Genomic DNA, 21,131 nt, shown 5'->3' with positions numbered 1-21,131 from the left:
GTGACCTGCATGTTGCCATCCTGGGGAGAAAGCACGTCAAGCAGGAAAGGATTATGTTGTCCTTTGGGTGGGGAAAGAGCAAGCCCAGTCTGGGTGATGAAGGGTCAAAGGACTTTAGATTGGGGTTCAGGTGGTAGTGTTCACTTCTGCCACCACCACTGTAAGGGAAGCATAAAATGTAACAATATCTGTGCCTCAAGGAGTCACATTTATTCAAAGAAGGCTTGTAGCATTTAATACAGTGCTCACAAAGCAGATAAGAAAATTAAAACAGCTGAGGATTTAGCTCAGCGGCATGAGTGCCTGCCTGGCAAGCGCGAGGTCATGGATTCAATCCCCAGTACCACAAAAACAACAACAAAAAAACAACAACAACAAAAAAAAAAACGCACGAGAGACCCCAGCCTCTCAAATTTCCTTTTGAGCCCATAGCTGTGAGAAAACCAGGCGGGCATCTCAGCTTGTAGAGCCACACACGTCGCCCTGATCCGTGGCCACTTGGTCGAGCGGTTCCTAGACCTTCACAAGGATTCTGGCTCTGCAGAGACTGAGTGTCCGCGGGATGGCGCCTCTGTGTCATTAAGCACCTGCCACTTGCGTGCCAGGGAACAAAGTCAGGCCCCAATGGGCCCCAGCTCCTCCCTTCTATAGGACCCTGGCTGGACCGCAGAGACCTGGGGGCGGGGGAGCTGTCACCCAACCCCTCGTGCGTAAGACAGGCTCAGCCTTCATTCCCTAGTCGGTGTGCGTGCGTGTGTGTGTACGTGTGGCAGAGGCAGGGTCTCACTATGCAGCCCAGGATGGCCTCGAACTTACGGCGATCCGCCTGCCTCGTCCTCCCAAGTGATGGGACTACAGGCGTGCGACCTTCACGCCGTTCTTAATGCCGCGTCACCTAAGACTGGGCAGGCTAAGTGGTGAAAGGCAGATCTCCGTAATTGTGAGCCTCGATCCACGGACTCAAACAGGACGCCTAAGTTCTTCCAGTGCGCACGCGCGCACCTCTGTAATCCACTGCGCACGCGCACCACTGCCCATAGCTCCGCAGGCCCAGCGAATCGAGCGTCGAGCAGGGTACGGTGCGGATCCCCGAGCGGCCTTAACCTCAACGGTCCTCATCCCTGGAGGTTTTCGGCGGAGAAACCCGAGTACGTCTGTGAGCTCTGGGGACAGAGCCTCTCCGGGCCTCAGGGATATATTCGTGCGGGACGCCCAGGGCCGGAGGGCTCTGGAGGGAAAAAAGGAGAAAAGGGCCTCGGGACCGGGGGCAGCGGAGGGGACCAGGTGCTCCCGGGGGAGAGCGGGATAGGTGAGGCTTCCCGGGACAGGGGTACTTGGGGCCAGCAGGAGCTGCTGGAGGCCAGATGCAGCCACGAGGCGCAGCTCAAGGGGAGCAGAGGCTTAGGGAGAAGATGGAGCATCCCGGTGCACCCTCCAGTTAAGGAGGAGCCCCAGCATGGCACGGAGGCCGCACACCTGTCATTCCAAGACGCTGAGGCAGGAGAATCCCCGTGAGTTCAAGGCCAGCCTGGACTACACAGTGATACCTTGTCTAAAAAAAAAGTAAATAATACAAAATAATACAGATAAGGGAACCACCACTGACTGATGCTGACCTGGGACTGGGAAGGAAGCTGTTGGGACAGATGTGTTTAGAAAATGAGGCTTTGAGGGCCTGAGAGGTGTGGCCTTGGGCTGTAAGTGGCTGCCATGGTTCTCTGGGAGGTGCCCAAAATCCGGGTAGCTTGTGGCACCCATAGGGAAGCCGCTTGCCTCCTTGACAGTGGCCTTGCTCCCAGGAGGTGGCCAGCAGGTGCTGGGGGAATGCGTTGTCGGAGTGCACATCCAGTCCTGGGATTCCTGAATTCCGCCCCCCCCAGGATTGTTGCCCTTCCTGGTATCCTACAGGTCTTGGTGTTCCCATGGCGACACGCATACAGCCTCCCTTCGGACCTGCTTATCCAAGCCCCTAGGCCTTGCTTACCCCTTGGTGCTGCTTCGGATCCTGTCTGTGGCCTCTTTTCACTGATGACAGTTCTTCCCTTTTCAGGGTGGTCTCCCGAACTTGCGTTTTGACAAGATGTTGGGGTTTTTGAAGCGCCCCATAGTGGTGACCGCTGAAGTCAACTTGAATATGGTGTCTCTGACAGTTGCCAGCCTGCTGAGCCGACTGTGGTGTCTCTCCTACCCTCGAGCTGTAGTGTAAGCCGAGCCGCTCCATCACGGAGTCCCACAAGGGTCTGATCAGTACTGGGAAGAGCCTTTTCAGACAGCTGGGAAGTCCTGGGCTTCTTAGTTTTGGAGATTGGGGGCAGTGAGGGCAAGAAGCATTTGTGCCCAGGACGATGCCTGTTGAAGACACCTTGTAAGTCTTGCCCTGTGGTTCAATAGCAGAAAAACTGGACACATGAAAGAGATGCTCTAGAGGAAAATCTCCTTAAGGAGTCGGCTTTTCCATTTTAAAACCAGAGGGCAAGCCAGATGTGGTGGCATGTGCCTGTCTTCCCAGCACTTGAGAGGCAGAGGTAGGAGGATCACTGGGAGTTCAAGGACAGGCTGGGCTACATAAAGAGGGCAAGGCCAGGCTAAACTGCATAGTGAGGCCCTGTATCCTCGCCACCAAAAAATTGGAGTACAGAGAATGCATAGATTTGGATAGATTAATCTCATTATTTAGAGTGCCCAGAGCACAGTTTGGGTCATAATGGGAAATTACTGCTATTATTTATGGAGGGCTGTTTTCTAACTCCTATATATTTTTTTTAACATTTTATTATGGGAGACATTAAACATGCAAAAGTAGAGAAAATCGTAGATGACCCTCCATCAGTGTGTTCATTATCCAACTTCAACAACTGTCAGTTTAGAGCCAAGCCCCTCCTTGCAGTGAGTTGATTGAAGCAAATTCTACACATTATATTTCATTTATAAAGAATTCAGAGCCAGGTGTAGTGGCTCAAGCCTGTAATCCTAGCACTCAGGAGGCTGAGGCAGGCAGATTGTTGTGAGTTTGAGACCAGCCTGGGCTACAAAGTGAGCTCAAGACCAGCTTGAACTGATGATAGTGAGACTTGGCCTCAAAAAGATTAAAAAAAAAAAAAGGACTTAAGGATATATGTTCAAAGGAAAACAAAAGGTACATAACCATGGCAGTGTCACTGCACCTAAGAAGCTGAAGCAGTACCCTGCCAACATCAGATCTCTGGCTGTCTAAACAGGTTTTGGGAGTGTCCTGCACATCCTCCTTTCACACTTGCAGCTGTTTTGTTGGGTCAGCAGGGCTAATTCCATCTCATAGGCACAGACAGATGCTGGTATGTGGGGCATAGGGTTAGCATCACACTATAAGGTGTTTCAGATGCATGATCAGTATCCAGTATGAAGCTAAGCAGAAAACAAGGCAGACAGTGATGGGGGTGTACCTCAATGGGAGAGCACGGGCTTAAGATGTAAGGCCCTGTGCTCAATAACCAGCGCCTCCCTCCCCCAAAAAAATTATATCGGGGGATAGTAGCACACACCTGTCATCAGCATTTTGGGAGGCTGAGGCAGGAGGATCACAAGTTTGAACTCTGCCTCATCAAGTTAGCAAAAACCCTGTCTCAAAGTAAGACATAAAAGGGACTAAAGATAGGCTTAGTAAGAAGGCGCAAGGTTCAGTATCTGGTGTGACACACACACAAAATGAGGATGAGAAACAGGACCTCTGTGCGATGAGAGCCAGCCTGGCAAATTTCCCACCCTGTCCCTGGGAACGGTGGTGCAGTGTGTGTGTCTGAACATTGGAGGACGAGATAGAGTTGGAGCAAAGGATCTGAGCACTGTCAGCCACTCCTCTGCAGCTGGTCAGAACACACATGCGCATCCCCGCACCTTCTGTTCACAGTTGAGGTTTCTAGCTGACGAGAGCCATGTGTCTTTCAGCTTTGACGAAGTCTACTATGGGCCGTTCATTTCCTTTTACATGAACCGGGTCTTCTTCCTGGATGACAGTGGGCCACCGCTGGGCCACATGCTGCTCGCTCTGGGCGGTAGGTTTCCTGAGGGAAGCGGCCGTTGCCCTCGGCCCCCAGGTGCATTTAGACCTCAGCCGTGACCCTCGTCTCTGTATTGTTGCTTGTTACTTACTCCACATATTAATTTTCTGTTTTAGGTTATTTAGGAGGATTTGATGGTAACTTTTTGTGGAACAGAATCGGAGCAGGTAAAAGATAAATTTTCCTTCTTGCTGTGCACACAGAACCAAGCCATGGTAGTTTTTAAGGGCATTAACAATGACTGTTTATGAATCAGAGTGCAGGGTCAGTAAATTACTTAGATACAGGCGCAAGACTTTGGAAAAGCCTTACTGTTGTAATAATTATCAGTACATGCATCCCATGGTATTTGTTTGTATTTAGCTTTTGTACATATACGTTATATAGGTGTTTTTAGAAATCTGTGGGGTAAGGGGCTGGGGATTTAGCTCAGCGGCATAAGCCCCTGCCTTGCAAGCAGGCAGTCATGAGTTCGATCCCCTGTACCGATAAAAAAGAGAAAGAAAAAAAAAAAAAAAGAAAGAAATCTGTGGGGTACACATAAGGAAGCATTAATTTTACAATCCTTAGTCATCTTCCCTATGTCCTGTGAGAGCTGGTTCCTTGACTATGTAAAGCCAGTTTCAAAGCAGCCAGGCACACAGTGATAAGCACCTGTACTCTTGGCTACTTGGGAGGCTGAGGCAGGAGGGTCACTGTAGCATAGGCAGTGCCAGCCTGGAAAATGTAGCAAGACCCAGTGTTACAACAGATGCAAAACCTAGGCCTTGTTGGCACACTGGGCTGCTAGCACAGCCCGGGCTTGGAGGTGTGCAGGTTAGTGGCTTCGAGGCTGGCAAGTGTCCAGCTCCTCAGGGGCACTGTGACTGCCTTTGCAGAATACACCAAAAACGTGCCCGTGTGGGCCCTGCGCCTGCTGCCAGCGCTTGCAGGGGCCCTGTCGGTGCCCATGGGCTACCAGATCGTGTCAGAGCTGCGCTTCTCTCACTGTGCAGCCATAGGCGCAGCCCTGCTCCTGCTGATCGGTAAGCCCAGGCCTGCCTCGGGGGACCTTCCTTCCCAGCGCTCTGCTGGGAACCTTGGGGTGCAGTGGCTGCACAGCACTAGTGGGCACGACCCCTTGATCTGGATGTTGCTCTGCAAGACCTCGCTCCCAGGCTGAGCTTGTGGTCCCGGGCACGAAATGTGCATCCAGAGCCGTCATAGTGGTGGTGGAGACGCGCTAGGGGCAGGTCCACGCCGAGCTCCAGAGCGCATGCGTACCGGTGCTGTCACGCCCCCTCCTGTCTGGGTCCCAGCGCTAGGAGACTCCCGGAGTTAGAGGACACCCTTTCAGCTGAGGTTGGTGAACAGGTGAAGTTCAATCACGGAAAAGTCAGACTAAGCTGGGCATGGTGGCTCCCATCTCTAATGCCCGCATTCTTTCTTTGTTTCTCTATTGGTAGGATCTTGCTATGTAGTCCACCAGGCCTTGGCCTGGGCATCTATGTAGTCCAGGCTGGCCTCAAACTTGCAGCAATCTTCCTGTCTCAGCCTCCTAAGTCTGATTATAGATCTGCAGCACCACACCTCACTATCCCAAGACTCTTTCTTTTTCTTTTCTTTCTTTTTTTTTTTTTTTTTTTTTTTTTTTTTTCTCTTATCTTTTGGAGACAGGATCTTGCTCTGCAGTTCAGGCTGGCCTTAAGCTCACTTTGTGGCCCAGGCTAGTCTCAAACTTGCAGCTTCCGCCTCCTGAGTGCTGGAATTACAGAAGTGTGCCACCACACCCAGCCATCCCAGCACTCTTCAGGCTAAGGTAGGAAGATGACATGCCCTCAAGACCAGCCGGGGCTACATGGCAAGACTCCAAATCAAAAACAATAAAAAAAAAAAAATAAGGCTGAGGATTTAGCTCAGCGGCATAAGTACCTGCCTTGTAAGCAGGTGGTCATGAGTTCGATCCCCGGTACCAATAAAAAAAAAAGAAAAAAGAAAAAAAAAATTGAAAAACAAAAAACCCACCTTCACGCAGCTCTCCACAGTTATTACTGTGGAGATATTACTGCTAATATTACTATGGAGATATTACTGTGGAGTTATTACTGTGCAAATAAGAAAAGGGAGGGCTCAGAAAAGCAAGCTTCCTGCCCACATCCGCACAGGTGTCTGCACGCCTGTGGCGCGTGGTGGCTCTGGAGCTCGGCCATGCCCAGCCACCTGCATCTGGCCTTCCTGCAGCCACAAGCCGGGATGCAGTGGCTGCTAGGTTTGTCTGTGTTGTGTGCACAGAGGGCTGTGCCCATGCAGATCCAGGAGCCTAGACCTAAATGACCCAAATTCCACCTGCTTTTGTGCCGGGCTGTAGATTTCTTGTCATTCCCACTGCCAGGACGGTGGCTCACTCAGCACTAGCAGGGTGTTGGGCATAGCCTGGAGCTGACTGCGGGTCTACGGGAGGCTGTCTGGGATGTCTGGGGTCTCATGTGAATTGGGGGGGGGTGTCTTTCAAGGTAAGACACGTGAGGTTCCCAGAAGGGGCCCCTGTCCCGTTCCCTGAGAGTGCAGGCCTGGCTGTCTTTCCTGTGGAGCTTTTATCTCTGTGCGTCTCCCGTGCCGCCGTGAGATGACATCTGTCTCATCTTTGTGACAGAGAACGCACTGATCACCCAGTCCAGGCTCATGCAGCTGGAGTCACTGTTAATATTTTTCAACTTCCTGGCTGTGCTGTCCTATCTGAAGTTCTTCAACGTCCAGAAGCACAGGTATGGGCCAGGAGGCAGGTGCGCCCTCCTGAGTTCCTAAGGAACCAGGGTCGGGAGGCCTCTGATGCCCATTATTTTGGGGACTTGCTTGCTGGATATCTTGTGGCCACTTTGTATTTTGGGGATTGGCCTTTGGCTTGTGACTTCATAAAGAGTACCCTCATTTTTCTATAATGTTAACTGGCTAACGAAAAGTTGCTGGACAAAAAAAAAAAAAAAAAAAAAAAAAAATTCTTGGCATTCGTAATCCCAGCACTCTGAGAGGCTGAGGCAGGAGGATTGCAAGTTGGGGGTGCAGCCTGGACAACTTAGGGATGGGGTGAAACCATGTGTCACAACTGAAAGGGCTGATCTCCAGGACCACCGAACTGGGAGGAAGACCAGCCAGGAGTGGAACGCAGGGAGACAGGGGTGCTTGGGAGGGAGGCCTGGGAAACACATGCCCACTGCCGCTGGGCATGGGGTGACTGCTCCCGTGTTGCAGCCCTTTTTCTCCGCGCTGGTGGTTCTGGCTGATGCTGACAGGGGTCGCCTGTGCCTGTGCCGTGGGGTGAGTAGGGCTGCCTATGGCAGGTTCTCCTGAGGGGCTCCTGCCCACCCCGCCTGACCACTATCTCTTCAGCACCAGATACATGGGCATCTTCACTTACTTGCTTGTGCTGTGCGTCGCGGCCATCCACGCGTGGCACCTGATCGGAGACCAGACCCTGTCAAATGTAGGTGCCGGTGTCGGGGTCCTTTTGTCTGGTCTACATGGGGCCGCTGGGTGCCTGTCCCCGGGGTGTGGGTGCAGAGACCCCTCAAGGCTTTGGATGCTGGCCAGGGAGCATTGCCTCTCTGTTGACCTGGCAGTGTCCCCTGGACGTGCCCTGCTTTACAGGGAGCGGCGGTCACCTGTGCGCCTGTCCCCCACCAGGTCCGTGTGTTGTGCCATGTGTTCGCCAGGGCTGTGGCCCTGGTGGTCCTCCCAGCTGTTCTGTATTTACTATGCTTCTACGTCCACCTGACACTGCTCTACCGCTCTGGGCCCCACGACAGGATCATGTCAAGCGCCTTCCAGGCCAGCTTGGAGGTAAGAAGTGGGATGTCGAGGTCACCTTAGGACGCAGCTTTTTGCATGTCATGGACTCCATGCATTTGGTAACACAGTGTGGAGAGAACATTCCAGAAAAACGTGAGATCAGGAAGAAGGGGCACCTGCATCTTACGATCTATACAAATCTCCCAAAATTAAAAAAAAATAAAGTCAGAACACTCCTTGTAGGCCAGGGAGCCTCAGCCTAGACTAGGAGCCAGTGGGTGGGGTGAGGGACAGGGCTTGGGGGCACGGCTGCATCCTCCCTGCCTCTGCCAGGGCGGCTCTGTGCCCACACCCAGCCTCCACCCCTCGTCTGTTAGACCTTGTCATCACCTGCCTTGCACAAGGCAGGGTAAGAAGCCAGTGATGGTGTGGGAGGGGGCGTTTCGCTGGGCCCCTTGGCTCAGGGCAGCAGGAACTCGTTGGAGCTGTGGCTGAAGTGTGATAGGAGGAGGTTGTAAGAGCTGCCCTGGGAGCAGGGTGTGGTGTGCATGTCTGTAATCCCAGGGTCCTGGAGGCTGAGGCAGGAGGGTCAGCTCAATCCAAGGCCAGCCTGAGCTACATAGACGCCGTCTCTACACCCTGCCCCTCAAAAAGATCTGCCGCAGCCCTGCCCCATGTCACCCTGGTGGGGAGTGGCTGTCCCGAGGGCAGTGTAGGACTTCGGCTCTTTCTCTGCCCTTTGTCCCAGGGAGGACTGGCCCGCATCACCCAAGGCCAGCCCCTGGAGGTGGCCTTCGGCTCCCAAGTCACCCTCAAGAATGTCTTCGGCAAGCCCCTGCCTTGCTGGCTCCACTCGCACCAGAACACCTACCCCATAATGTAAGGAGGGTGTCCTGCCTCGGCCTCATGTCTATCCGAAGCTTCTGCTTTTGGGCTGGGTGTGGGGGTAGTATCCAGGGCAAGCCTGTCAGGGGGGTTGGGGCTCAGTGCCTGTGTCTCCCTGGGCGGCCACAGGTGCCATCTGAGTGCCATCCCAGCCCGCATGCTCCCTGTGAGATTCAGACCCCTCATGGCCACATCCACTTGCCTTTCCCCAACACCTGCCCAGGCGGCACTGTTGGGGTCCTCTTCACTCCCTGCAAGTGGGGGCCCAGGGTGCGCTCCAGCTGCCCCCAGACCCAGTCCCCTCTGACCTCGAGCAGTTATGAGAACGGCCGTGGCAGCTCCCACCAGCAGCAGGTGACCTGCTACCCCTTCAAGGACATCAACAACTGGTGGGTCATCAAGGACCCCGAGAGGTGAGTGCCGGTGCTGGCCAGAGGTCCCCAGCCTCGTCTGTGCTCTGCCGCCTGCGTCGCCCCTGCCCTGGGGTAGCCTGGGGTCCCACATCACGCCGTCCAGAGCAGGGCCTCAGTGGCACCTGGCATCTCTCAGCTGTGTGACGGGGTGGCAGGAACCCCCTTCTGCACCGCCTGCCTGCCTCAGGGCAACAGAAAACAGGATCCCATGCTCTCGCTCAGGGCACCACCCTGCTCCTCCCCAGGCCCAGGCCCTGGTCTGACACTTGGTCCCCTCCACCTCCTGCCCCTCTGGACCTGCGGCTCCAGTCCTGACCCTCTGGGGCCGGCAGTAACCCTGCCCAGGGCATTGGCCTTTGAAGTCCCTCTCTGCCACACTCACCGGTGCCATGCAGGGCAGTGGCCGCTGTGGCCCTGCTTGAACTTCTTTGGGGCAGGCAGAAGCCAACGGTCTCTGTTGTAGGAGGGGTTCTTGCTAGCCATGGGTACTGGTCATGGTGGCGTTGGCACCAAGGCTGATTATAGCACATGGAATCGCGTTTGGCCGTTGGTAAGGTGCCCGACGTGGCTGGGTAAGGTGCAGCCTTCCAGCCTCTTGCCAGCTGGACCACAACCATCCCTCTTTCCTCCGGGGACTGGTCCCGGGCCTTCCTGCTGTGGTACTTAGCCCTCCAGTTGTAAAACCAGCTACTTAGGAGGCCAGGGCAGGAGGATGTCAAGTCTGAGTCCAGCTTGGGCAATTTAGCAAGTTAGTGACACGGCCTCAGAGTGAGCAGCTGAAAGATATGGGGTTAAGCAGGGTGCCCCCGAGTTTGTGTAGCCTGCACCAAGCTCTGGGTGTCAGCCCAGTACTGCAGAAAGAAAGGAAATGAAATGATTTCCTTGGTTCTCTGCAAAGTCACTTCATCCAAGGTGCAGATGGCAGGGCTGCAGGTTACCCTGGCTGAGGAGGGACACCGTCTCCGGACAAGCTGTCCCCTCTGGGGATACCAGGTTCACCCTGTCCTTGCCGCAGGCACCAGCTGGTGGTGAGCAACCCGCCCAAGCCCGTGCGGCACGGGGACGTGGTCCAGCTGGTCCACGGCATGACCACACGCTTCCTCAACACGTGAGTGCCCCACTTCCTCCTGCTCCCCATCCCCGTGCCCTGGGGGCCCTGACCCTCAGGGGACCGGTTGGGAGGAGCCGTGCACTGCAGCACTGCCTGCCTCCCCAGGCACGACGTGGCCGCCCCACTGAGCCTCCACGCTCAGGAGGTATCCTGCTATGTGGACTACAACATCTCCATGCCCGCCCAGAACCTCTGGAGGCTGGTGAGCTCCGGAGCCTGCATCTGGGGGATCCGCACATGCGGGAAGGGGCCAGGGTTTGCTGAGAAAGCTGCTCACAAACTCCCTCCTCCGCACCCTGTGGGGTCTAAGTGGTGTGATCCCCAGCTTGGCCCTTGCTCCCCTCTCCCCTACCACCTTGGGCTCCCTGTCATGGTTTCCCTGGGGACAGGCTCCACCATCAGTGTGCAGTCACCTCTCCAAGTGGCCAGGTCTGGTCCCCTGGTGGGACCGGATTTCCTGGGAAGAGCAACAAGTGTCCTGGCTTTGGGTTGTCCCAGCCCTGTGAGCCCAGGCCCTGAGTGCAAGAAACGGCCTCAGCCTCTGTCCCTAGGCGGTGCTGAGTCCAGGGAACTGTGGGCTCCTCCAGCCTCCTGCCAGCTGCAGCGGCTCCTCTCTCCTCTGGAGGCTGGTATCGGTACCGGGGATTGAACTCCCGCCTGCCTGCTTGCAAGGCAGGCGCTTATGCCGCCGAGCTAAATCCCCAGCCCCATCTCTTATGTTTGAGTCAGAGTCTCACTAAATTCCTGAGTTGCTCAGGCTGGACCTGAATTTGCGACACTCCTGTCTCAGCCTCCTGGAGTGCTGGGATCACAGGCACGTGCCCCATCCGGCTTCTGGCTTGTCCCTTCTTCCCATGTTTCAGCCTTGCACCTGCCTGGCCAAGCCAAGCCAGGGTCTGCGAGATGACAGTGGCTGGCTCAGCCCTTGCCACTGGCCTGGGCTCCTCTGTGCTGCCCGCATGGGTCCTGCCCACAGCTCTCGCAGTGCAGGCCCTGCTGAGGGACAGGAAACAAAGCAACCCTACTGCACAGGGCAGGAGCTCGGGCTGGCATCGGCTGTGCTGTTCTCAGGAGTCCTCTCCCGGTCCCCAGTCCCACGGGCCGGTCCCTGACCAGCCTCCACATGTGTCCCATCTCTCAGCTGTGGCCTGAGAGCCATGTGGCGCTGGCCTGCAGCCCTGGGCCTGGCATGCTGGCACAGGGTCCCTGCCACCTGATGAGCTGTCCCTACAGGACATCGTGAACAGGCAGTCGGACAGGGACACCTGGAAGACTATCCTGTCAACCGTGCGCTTTGTGCACCTGAACACGTCTGCCGTGCTCAAGGTGCACATGGGTCCCACGCGGGGTGGGGGAAGGTGGCGGGGTGGAGCCCTATCAAGGTCCCAGCCCCTGCCAGGGTGACTCTGGCTGGCAGGCATGAGCCCCAACCCAACGCTGCTTTGTCTCCTCGGTGTTGCCAGCTGAGTGGGGCACACCTGCCTGAGTGGGGCTTCCGGCAGCTGGAGGTGGTGGGCGAGAAGCTGTCGAGGGGCCAGCATGAGAGCATGGCGTGGAACGTGGAGGAGCACCACTACCGCACCAGTGAGCCCTGGCTTTCTCTACTGCGGGGCTCGCGGGGAAGCCTGGGGTGCAGAAGCCCTGACCACCACGCTGGGCATCTCACAGGCCAGGAGCAGCGGGGCCAGGAGCTAGAGCTGCACACACCCATGAAGGCGAACTTCAGCCTGAACCTCAGCTTCATGGCCAGATTCTTGGAGCTGCAGGTGACGCTCCCGCAATGGCTGTCCCCCCGGGGCTGCCATGCCCTCCCCCCATGGTTTCATAGCCAGCCAGAGGGGTGAGAGGTTCTGTATCAGCTCCACACTTCCATCGCTGGGGTGTGCTGCGGTCCCTGGCCAGGCGACACGGGCAGAGGTGTGGCTCTGGGGTCTGCGCTGACGGGGAGCCGGGGAGCCTCTGTTTGGCCCTGGCCCCGGACGCCCCCCAGCATATGCTGTCCCACAGTGGAGAATGCTGACGCTGCAGAGCGAGGAGGCAGAGCACAGGTACAGCTCCACGCCGCTGGACTGGGTCACGCTGGACAGCAACATCCCCTACTGGCTCAACCCCCGGAGCAGTGTGAGCACGCGAGGGAACGGGACAGTGGGCACGGGTGTGGTGGCCAAAGTGGCCTTCAGGACACGCCCTCACAGCCCTTCGTGGCTGGGCCTCCCCGGCCACTGTGACCAGCTCAGTTAGTGCCCTGCCTCACCGCTCTGCCCAGGGCAGTGGAGCACAGGTGCTGGTGAGGGGTTCTCCCCTCAGGTCTGGGGCGGCACAACCTCCTCTCCGTGAAGAGCTCAGTCGTTAATGAACCTTGAGCTGGACATGGCTGGGCACAGGGTATCTCAGCTACTCAGGAGGCTGAGGCAGGAGGTTTGCAAGCTTGAGCCCAGCCTGAGTTTAGTGAGACGCTGTCTCAAAAAATGAGAAGGGCTGGGGGTGCACCCCAGGGGTAGAGCACTGGCCTGGCCTGTGGGGGACCCTGGGTTGCACGCCGAGCCTTTGCAAACCCCCAAAAGAAGAAAAGAGACCTCCCTAGTTTTCCCATTTGCTGTACAAAGCTGTGCTATCAGGACTCTTCTAGAATGGATCTCCTGGGGACACAGCTGGGCGGTGGGCTGCAGGGTGCTGGACCCTGCTGTGTGCTGACCCCGACCTTCCCTGCGCACAGGCTCAGATCCACTTGCTTGGGAACCTTGTGATCTGGGCCTCAGCCAGCATGGCCACGGCCACTTACGTGCTGCTCTTCCTGTGGTACCTGCTCAGGCGGCAGAGGGACATCCACGACCTCCCTGAGGGTTAGTGCTGCCCCTGCTGCCCCAGCCTTCCCAGGAGCTGTTCTGCAGGGAGGGGTCCACTGCCCCACGCCCAGGAGATGGTGCCTGGCATGAGGGTCCCAGGGGGCAGAGTGGCAGGGAGAGCCATGGGCAGGCTTCTGGCCTCTCATGTGTCGCCAGGAAAGACCTCCCAGGACGGGCGGCACCACAGGATGCTGCCCAGCCCTCTGCCGCCGCAGGGCAACAGGGCCCTATCTCTGTGTCCCTTCAGACACCTCACTTGGGTTGGCTTCACCCTGTGGGCTAGCGGGCTGTTGTGTGGGCCCCGGCTACCCCCGCCTGACACTGTGCTCCCCACAGATGTGTGGCAGCGCTGGGTGCTGGCCGGGGCGCTGTGCGGCGGTGGCTGGGCCGTGAACTACCTGCCCTTCTTCCTGATGGAGAAGACGCTGTTCCTTTACCACTACCTGCCTGCGCTTGCCTTCCAGCTGCTGCTGCTGCCTCTTGTCCTGCAGCACACCTGGGACCATCTGTGCCGGTGCGGCTGCCGGACGGGCAGGGAGGCCGAGTGGACGGGAAGGGGCTCATGGGCCAGGGTTGGGGACACGGCACTGCAGGGTGCTTCAGACTGGGAGGGCTTGGCTGCCACACAGCCTCAGGTACAGCACAGGGGCCCGGAAGCTGCTGGGAGGCAGGGTGGAGCCCGTGCTCAGGCTTCGGCGCCTCTGCCCACAGGACCCAGGTGCAGCGAGGTGTCTTCAGTGCCCTAGTGGTCACCTGGTACTCTGCCGCCTGCCACGTGTCCAACATGCTGCGCCCACTCACCTATGGGGACAGACCGCTGTCCCCAGGGGAGCTCCTGGCCCTGCACTGGAGAGACAGCTGGGACATCCTGATCCAAAAACCCTAGGATGGGGGCTCAGTGTGGGGGTAGGGCCAGCTGCCAGCCCCTTGGCAACCCATGCCCCTTCCTGAGCACAAGACCCCTGCCTAGGTGCGACCTCAGGGTGTATCTGGGCCTCCTTCTCCAAACAGGTCTCTCTCGGGGCCTTGCGGCTGAATCCATCCACCATTTCCAACACAAGCTGTTGCCTGTCCCCTCGGCCTGCAGCCAGCATGGGGCCCTGCCTGACGCAGAGCCAGGGCCTCCCTCAGCTGTGGGCTGAGTCCTCAGGCCCAGACTGGCCTGAGCAGGCCTCAGGGGGTCCAGCAGACCTGTCCTTACAGGCACCTGAGGCTGTCACTTCCGAAGTCTTACCATGGGGTTCCACCTTCACCTGCAGCCCTGGGGTCTGGCTTACCTGGACACTGTCACCATCCCCGCCTTTTAAAAATGTAAATAACAAGGGACAACCTGGCTTTGCTGCCTGGAGCTGTTTATTGATTGAGACACAGACTCCACCGCACCACCAAGTCAGGACACGTGGCTACGCAACCATGGTGAGGAGCCACACGTGTCCACCACAGCAGTGCTGGCAGCAAACAGCACTTGCAACAGGGCCCCCACAGGGAGGGATGGCTGGACGGCTAACTCGCACGATGCAGGCAGGGACCGTGGGAGGCTCCTGGGCAGAAACCTCCGCTGGTACCTGGGCTGGGGCCAGCTCACCAGGCTCGGCCACTTCCCTGCCTCCCAGGGCCCCGAACCATGGCCCAGTACCCGCCCGGGGATGAGGCCTCCAGGTCGAGGCTGGCCTTGTGCTGCATAGCAACGAAGGCGAATGTCCTGGTCACCAGTAGAGGCGCAGCTGGGAACCTGACCTTGCCATGAATTGGCCATGTCTGCTTTCCCCTATACCAGATGCACTCCTTCCAAAAGTGGGCACCCTGGGCTTTCCCTGTGCACCCCAGGGCCTCCAGGGACCCAGCGAAGCTGACCTCCTCCTGCCTTGGCAACCCAGACTGCCTCCTCCTCACCAGGACACTTGGGTCCCAAGGCCTCCAGGAGCAGCCCCAGGCCCAATCCCCGGAGGCGTTCAGTGGGGCCTACTGCTAGACTCCAGGTGTGACCGTTTGCCGGCAGCTAGCGCCCCGGGGTGGCCCCCGGGCTCAGGAAAGGTCCTCTTGTGGCTGCGCCCATTGGCGCCACCTCGGTGGCGTTTGCAGAGGTCGCCGTTGAGAATGTCCTGGATGTGCTGCACTATCAGGTTGATGGCGACTGCAGGGGACAGGCAGGCGGCCCTCAGCAGTCAGCCCCAGCCCCTGCACCTCCCCCACTGTGAGGGCTCAGCAGGGGTCCCCAGGACAGCACAGGACATTCCCAGCCCAGGGTCTGCCTCTCCACCTAGACACATGTCCACCTGGCCTGGTTACAGGGCTCTCTGCTAATGGGACCTGCGCTGGGCAACAGCTCTTAAGCGGCTGCCTCTGCAGGGGGCAGCACATGATATTGAACCTGGGCTGCACACACCTAGGCAATTACTCAGCTACACCTCTAGCCTTCTTTTGAATTTTCATTCTTTTGTTTTGGTGGCACTGGGGCTTGAGCTCAGGGCACTGTGCATGTTGACAAGCATTCTGCCACCGAGCCACATCCTGAATTTCATTCTCACACATGGGCTCACTAAGGCTGGCCTGGAACTCAGTCTTTCTGCCTCAGCCTCCCACGTTGCTGGGACTCTGGGTGTACGGCACCACACCCAAGCTCTGAGTATGTTTGTAAAGTATATACTGAACCTGTGCGCTGGGTAAACACCAAGCATCCCTGAGGTAGGCTGTACTGGTCTTTGCTCTGAGATGGGAAGGGGACAGGAGTGGACAGTCCCTTACCCATGTTGTCAACCCCGCGAGGGATGATCACATCAGCATATTTCTTGGTCTGCAAGACACAAAAGGGGTTCTCCTGAGCCTCCATCCTCTCAAGGGGGACCAGGGCCAGAAGCATTGAGACACGGGTATCACTTGTAAGTGGGGGACAGAGACTCAGGCAGTTGTCACCAGTGTGCATGATAGTCTCCCAAGGTGATGGGGCTAAGGAAACTGCCCAGACTGTCCCCACCATGCTCCCTCCATCCTTCCCAGGCACCCCCATGGGGCACAGTCCTTTGTGCCCATCATGAGTTGACTGGACCAGGTTCAGTGTGTGCCTCTCCACACTGGAACCTGGTCACCTCTCCTGCCAAGGCCTAGAGAAGCGGGCAGGACGGGACCATGCCACAGCCTCTCATGTACACAGGGACACCCCTGCCTCACACCTGTCACTAGCAGACAATGTCAGGGCCACCAAGTGGGCACCCAGCCACAAGACAGGAGCTCCCAGGCACGGTCCTGCCAAGTATCTGCTGCCCTGCGCCTAAGAACTTGGGCCGAGGGAGCTGGACATATGAGACAGGCATCTACATGGATCAGGCACACAGGGTGGCATCACAGTGCAAGGGGGCTGACACGAGACAGCAGGGGCCAGGGTGGAGGGAGGGAGCCCAGAGCCTGGAAGTCCAGGGCCAGTGGGTGTGGACAGACTGCAGCTGCTTTGGGGCCAGGTGAGCTGGACTTCACCAGCAGCCACCCCAAGGGTGAGGGAGGCTCGGGGTGGGTGCGGGATCACTGGGTCAGAGCCCCGTCTTGGGGCTGCCTGCAAACCTCCGCTCTGTCAGTGAAGCCTTGGCAAATACGAAACAGCCAGTGTGCTTTTCAAATTAGCTTCCAGGAAATATGAAAGTGAGAAAAAGTGTTCTTTGACTAGCCATAGGCAAAACTCTCTTCTACTTTTTAAAAGCAGGAATCCTAGTTCCAGTTTCTCTGTGCTGCTTTCTTGAGGCAAGATAATGATAAATTTCTCTTTAAAACACTCCATCCAGGCATGGTGGCCCATGCCCTTAATCCCAGCACTTGGGAGGTTAAGGCAGGAAGATCACTATGAGTTTGAGACCAGCCTGAGCTATACAGTGAGACTCTATCTCAAAAAATGAAATGAAGTGAAATGAAATAGAAAAATAAAACACTCAGGGCTGGGGATTTAGCTCAGCAGCATAAGCGTCTGCCTTGCAAGCAGACAGTTGTGAGTTTGATCCCCGGTACCAATAAAAATGAAAAAGACAAAAAAAAAAAAAAACAATTCTCCAATTTGAGTCGAGGGTGGTGGTGCACACCTGTCATCCCACCACTCGGGAGCCTGAGGCAGGAGGATCAATGTAAGCTTGAGACCATCCTGGGCTACAAAGTCAGCTCAAGGCGAGCCTGAACTGCATAGTGAGACCCCGTCTCAAAAAGAAAACCAACTAAAACAACCATTCCAATTTGAATAGCACCAACAGCCCCAGCTCTAACTCTGAAAAAAGAGCCAGTGAATCCTTTTGTCTACAAGCCAGTCGGGAAGCCTGCATGAGCCCACAGCGTCCCAGGGACACTGGCCCTGGAGGAGCCGCTGAATGCCTGCTGGACAGCAGCTGGCTGTCGGCAGAGAGCACACAGAAGTCTCCGCCTGGAGAATAAGCAAAACGTGCAGGTGAAAAAAGACTGTAAGGCCCCAGGCAGGGCAGACACAAGCTGGCCTCACAGTGGGAAGAGCTGAGAACTCCTGGGGGTTCAGGCACAGTAACAAGCAACATGCACTCGGGACTCAGTGTGCACGGGACAGGCGCCATGGGTCAAGAGGGAGCACGCGGCCGCAAGCAGTACCGGCAGGCAGAACTCCTCAAAGGCCGGCTTCACAAAAGTGGTGTACTGGGTCAGGATCTGCTCCAGGTCCCGCCCGCGATGCACATCCCGCAGAACTGCAGTGGTGACAGGATGCGCTCAGCCCTCTGCAGGCTGGTGGCCAACCCCACCAGGCCGCCCAGCCAGAGCCCATCGTCTCACCCCTCCGAGACAGCCTGACGTCAGAGTCCGTGTCCACGAAGAGGCGCAGGTGGAACATGTCCCGGATGTCCTGGCTGTAGAACACCAGGATACCCTCAAACAGCACCACATCCGCGGGGTACACCACTGTGGTCTCTGGCAACCTGCCAGGGAGATCCTGGTCCCCAGGTGCCAACACCAGATGGGGGCAGTGGAGGGGACATCCACAAAACCACCTGCTGCAGGGCCTACTGTGACCGCTCGCTTACCTTGAGTGGGTCACAAAATCGTAGGTTGGGACTTCAACGGTTCTGCCCTCCACGATGTGTTTCAGAGTGCTTTGCATCAAATCGTTATCAAAAGCATCTGCAGAGGTGGAGCAGAAGGCAACAGCCCAGCTGCCCCTGTGCCAGGACAGGAAGGAACAACTGCCTGGCCTCAGGGTTAGCATAGCTGGGCACGGGGGCCACAGAGGACCTGAAACAGGGGCTGCTCCCATGATTCACATCTGGGAGTGACAGGGACCAGTGTTGGTCCCCTGTAGTTGTGCAGGTCACAGCAGGGAACAACCGGGTGCCCTCAGGCAGTGCACTGCGGGGGGGGGGGGGGGGGAGATGGGGGTCCTACTGCTCCCACCCAGCCCCGCCCCTCTGAGTCCTGCGGGGTTCCGGCGCCCTCTCGGCCCGCACCTGGGTGGTCGAAGTTGTACTGGCCCTTCAGGGCCTTGGCCTTCTGCTCGGCGGTCAGCACCTTGTAGAAGCGGTCCTGGCTCAGGATGACCAGCTTGCGCTGCCGGTGGTCCACTTCGTTCTGGCCCAGCAATTCCATGATCTTCTCACACACCGTGGTCTGGGGACAGAAGCCGCCCGCAGCGGGAGGTCGGGGTCCTGCAGCGACACCGCGAGCCGGGCCGCCCTGCCCGCTGCCACAGGTGCCACGGGAGGACCGGGGCCGGCGGGATTGGAAGGGCGAGGACGGCCGCCTGCTTGTGCTCCCGCCGGGCCTGGCCCGCCGCGGCCCAGCCTCGCCCCCGCACAAGGACCCCCACCCCAACCCCGACCCCGACCCCGACCCCTGCGCCGGCCGCCCTAGCACCGGCCGGACGCCAAGGCGCAGGCACCAGGCCCGGAGCAGCCCCTTACCTTCCCGCTCGCGGTGCCGCCGCTCACCCCGATCAGGAAGGGACGTGGGTGGGGACGCTCGGGCTCCGGCGCGGGGTCCTCGCAGTCGCCGCCTCCCGCAGCAGCCATGTCGGCCCCGCGGCCCCGACCGCCGCGCCGCCCACCTAGGCCGCCGGGGTCGGGGCGCGGGCCGCTTCCGGGGCGCAAGGCGCATGCGTCACAGGGCTGCGCGACGGGGGCGGAGCCGAGGGCGGGGTCTGGAAGTAGCGGGACAGGGGCGGGGCCTGGAGGGAGAGGCGGGAGGGGTGGGCCGGGCCGGGAGGAAGGGGCGGGGCAGGGCGGAGGGGCGGGGGCGGAGGGGCGGGGCCCGGAGGAACCAGGCCTGAAAAAACCGCAACAGGAGGGGTAGAAGACCCTTGGCCGTGAGGATGAGGCGGGAGGGTCCCATCTGCACTGGCCTCTGCCACCCGCCCAGCTCTGGGGCCCTGTGCCTCCTAAGCACCCCAACTCTTGTTCCTGTCCGCACCCCAATTCCTATATGCTCCCAAGGCCACAGTCTGGGCCTGCCCCCCACAGCAGTCCTCCTCGTCTTCCGAACAGTCCGGGTTTTCAGGACACCTCTGGAGCCCCGCGTGGTCCTCAGACCCCTCCCATCCTCCAGTCAGGGTGGGTGGTGCCATCAGAGGAGGCTCTGCGGGCAGTGAGTGCCCAGAAGGCAGTGGGCAGGGGACACCCCGGCCCCAGGCAAGTGGGGCAGCTCTGATCACCTGTCCCCAAAGTGTCCCCAAGGGCAGAAGGCTGCCCAGCACCCAGACGGGAGCCTGCACAGGCCAGTGCTGATGCTGGCATCTCTGGTTACCTCCAAAGGGCTTCACCTGGAGGGGGCCTGGCCGCCTGTGCCCCGTGAGGGCATCTGGAACCCCAGTGTGTCCCCATGCTGTCCCTGTGCTGGAAGGACCCACAGCAGGCCCAGAGTGGCCCAAGTGACATGGAGTTTAAATATCACCCTGCTGAGGCGCTGGCCAGTGTGGGGCTCACTGCCACTTTCCTGGGTTCCAGAGAAAGGTCTGTCCCTCAAGGTACCCTCCTGCACAGGGGAGCTGGGTTTTTTTGGGGGGTGGGTCCTGGGGATGGAACTCAGCATTTGCCCAGCAGGCACTTGTGCTGCTGGGCTAAATCCCCCACCCCAAAATTTTTTTTTTTGGTACCAGGGACCAAACTCAAGATCTTGCACTTAACCAGGTAAGGGCTTAAGCCACTGAGCTAAAATCCCCCACCTCCAGCTGGGCTTCTTATCTGCCTGTCCTCTCCTGTTCACCACAGGCAGGTATATTACTGTGTTCTATTTCCTGTTTCTTTTCTTTGCAGTACTGGGGATTGAGCCCAGGGCCTTTACACTGAGCTCCAGCCCCAGCCCTTTCTTTATTATTTTTGATTTTGAGATCTGGCCTGGCTAAATCACTAAATTGCCCAGGGTGAGTTTGGAAATTGGGAACCTCTTGCCTCAGTCTCACAGAGAGCAGAAATTACAGCCACAAAAAAGTGACACCACATCCAAGTGACTGCCTGTATTTGTTTTGCTTTTTGAGAGAAGGTTTCATTATGTAGCCCAGGCTGGCCTTGAACTCACTATATAATCCAGGCTGGCCTCAAACTCGCACAATCGTCCTGCCTCAGCCTCCTGAGTACCTGGGGTTACAAACGTGTACCACCATGCCTGTTTCCCTGTTTTTATTTTTAACGTCAGTTTCCGGTTTAGGGATTTCTGAGCCAAGTGTTATGGCTCAAGCTTGTCATCCTACCTCTTGGGAGGGTGAGGCAGGAAGACCTCCACGAGTTCAAGGCCAGCCCCAACTACATATCATAACCCTGCTTCGAAAGTGAAACAAAATAAAAAGATAGCATAGGGTTTCTGGACTGTGAGGGGTGGCTCGATCTACACCCCATTGGGCACGACTGCCGGGAGAGACTCCCCCGCCCCCGCCTAGCTGTGCGGGTCAGCGTCCTCGGCACCCCCGGGAGCCACAGAAGATTCCCCTTCTCATCTCCGCGTCCCGCTTCTGCCCTCGCAGCTGCAGACTTCATGTCCTGTCGCTGTCTGGGGACACCAGCCACACCCCACCCTGGGCCTCCGAGTCAGGCGTATTCCTGGCACTTTGGGGTGAGTCCATGCGGCCTGCTTCTGAGTTAGGGGAGGTTCA

The 21,131-nt window shown here is 57.8% G+C and overlaps 2 protein-coding genes across 13 annotated transcripts; one reads left to right on the top strand and one right to left on the bottom strand.

The window, feature by feature from the left end:
* Positions 1–1,002: 1,002 nt before the first annotated feature.
* Pomt1 (protein O-mannosyltransferase 1) lies at positions 1,003–14,392 on the top strand. Of its 12 annotated transcripts, XM_063244070.1 has the most exons (22): positions 1,004–1,148; positions 2,051–2,202; positions 3,925–4,031; positions 4,154–4,204; positions 4,916–5,062; positions 6,670–6,781; positions 7,266–7,331; positions 7,404–7,497; positions 7,662–7,853; positions 8,551–8,681; positions 9,005–9,100; positions 10,116–10,208; positions 10,317–10,413; positions 10,763–10,840; positions 11,445–11,537; positions 11,675–11,795; positions 11,880–11,977; positions 12,219–12,332; positions 12,928–13,054; positions 13,394–13,571; positions 13,769–13,963; positions 14,069–14,392. In XM_063244070.1, the coding sequence occupies exons 2-21, from the start codon at positions 2,081–2,083 to the stop codon at positions 13,941–13,943; spliced, it is 2,292 nt and encodes a 763-aa protein (XP_063100140.1). In that variant the 5' UTR covers positions 1,004–1,148; positions 2,051–2,080; the 3' UTR covers positions 13,944–13,963; positions 14,069–14,392. The 12 variants fall into 12 exon arrangements, 11 of the variants coding, with proteins under 11 accessions (XP_063100140.1, XP_063100142.1, XP_063100139.1 ...); XM_063244072.1 differs by having other exon boundaries at positions 7,698–7,853; positions 13,769–14,392; XM_063244069.1 differs by having other exon boundaries at positions 13,769–14,392.
* Uck1 (uridine-cytidine kinase 1) lies at positions 14,393–19,145 on the bottom strand. Its single transcript, XM_063244078.1, has 7 exons — positions 18,952–19,145; positions 18,499–18,658; positions 18,079–18,175; positions 17,831–17,973; positions 17,651–17,745; positions 15,803–15,851; positions 14,393–15,191 (listed from the first exon to the last, which is right to left on the bottom strand). Exons 1-7 carry the CDS (start codon positions 19,057–19,059, stop codon positions 15,010–15,012), a joined length of 834 nt encoding a protein of 277 aa, XP_063100148.1. The 5' UTR covers positions 19,060–19,145; the 3' UTR covers positions 14,393–15,009.
* Between the last annotated feature and the right edge of the window lie 1,986 nt (positions 19,146–21,131).

This window comes from Cavia porcellus, unplaced genomic scaffold (assembly GCF_034190915.1).
Source record: "Cavia porcellus strain 051 isolate PalLab524CR breed Dunkin Hartley unplaced genomic scaffold, mCavPor4.1 scaffold_49, whole genome shotgun sequence".
Taxonomy (NCBI): Eukaryota; Metazoa; Chordata; class Mammalia; order Rodentia; family Caviidae; genus Cavia; species Cavia porcellus.
Note: the sequence above shows the minus strand (reverse complement) of the source record. Positions and strands in the feature narration are given on the sequence as shown.

Coding starts and splice junctions, on each gene's coding strand:
- Pomt1 (XM_063244070.1), top strand. CDS start 2,081: ATGTTGGGGTTTTTGAAGCGCCCCATAGTGGTGACCGCTGAAGTCAAC. Junction 7,498..7,661: donor GAGACCAGACCCTGTCAAAT/GTAGGTGCCGGT, acceptor CCTGCTTTACAG/GGAGCGGCGGTCACCTGTGC. Junction 11,538..11,674: donor ACACGTCTGCCGTGCTCAAG/GTGCACATGGGT, acceptor CGGTGTTGCCAG/CTGAGTGGGGCACACCTGCC.
- Uck1 (XM_063244078.1), bottom strand. CDS start 19,059: ATGGCTGCTGCGGGAGGCGGCGACTGCGAGGACCCCGCGCCGGAGCCC. Junction 17,974..18,078: donor GATTTTGTGACCCACTCAAG/GTAAGCGAGCGG, acceptor TCTCCCTGGCAG/GTTGCCAGAGACCACAGTGG. Junction 15,852..17,650: donor TTGAGGAGTTCTGCCTGCCG/GTACTGCTTGCG, acceptor TGTGTCTTGCAG/ACCAAGAAATATGCTGATGT.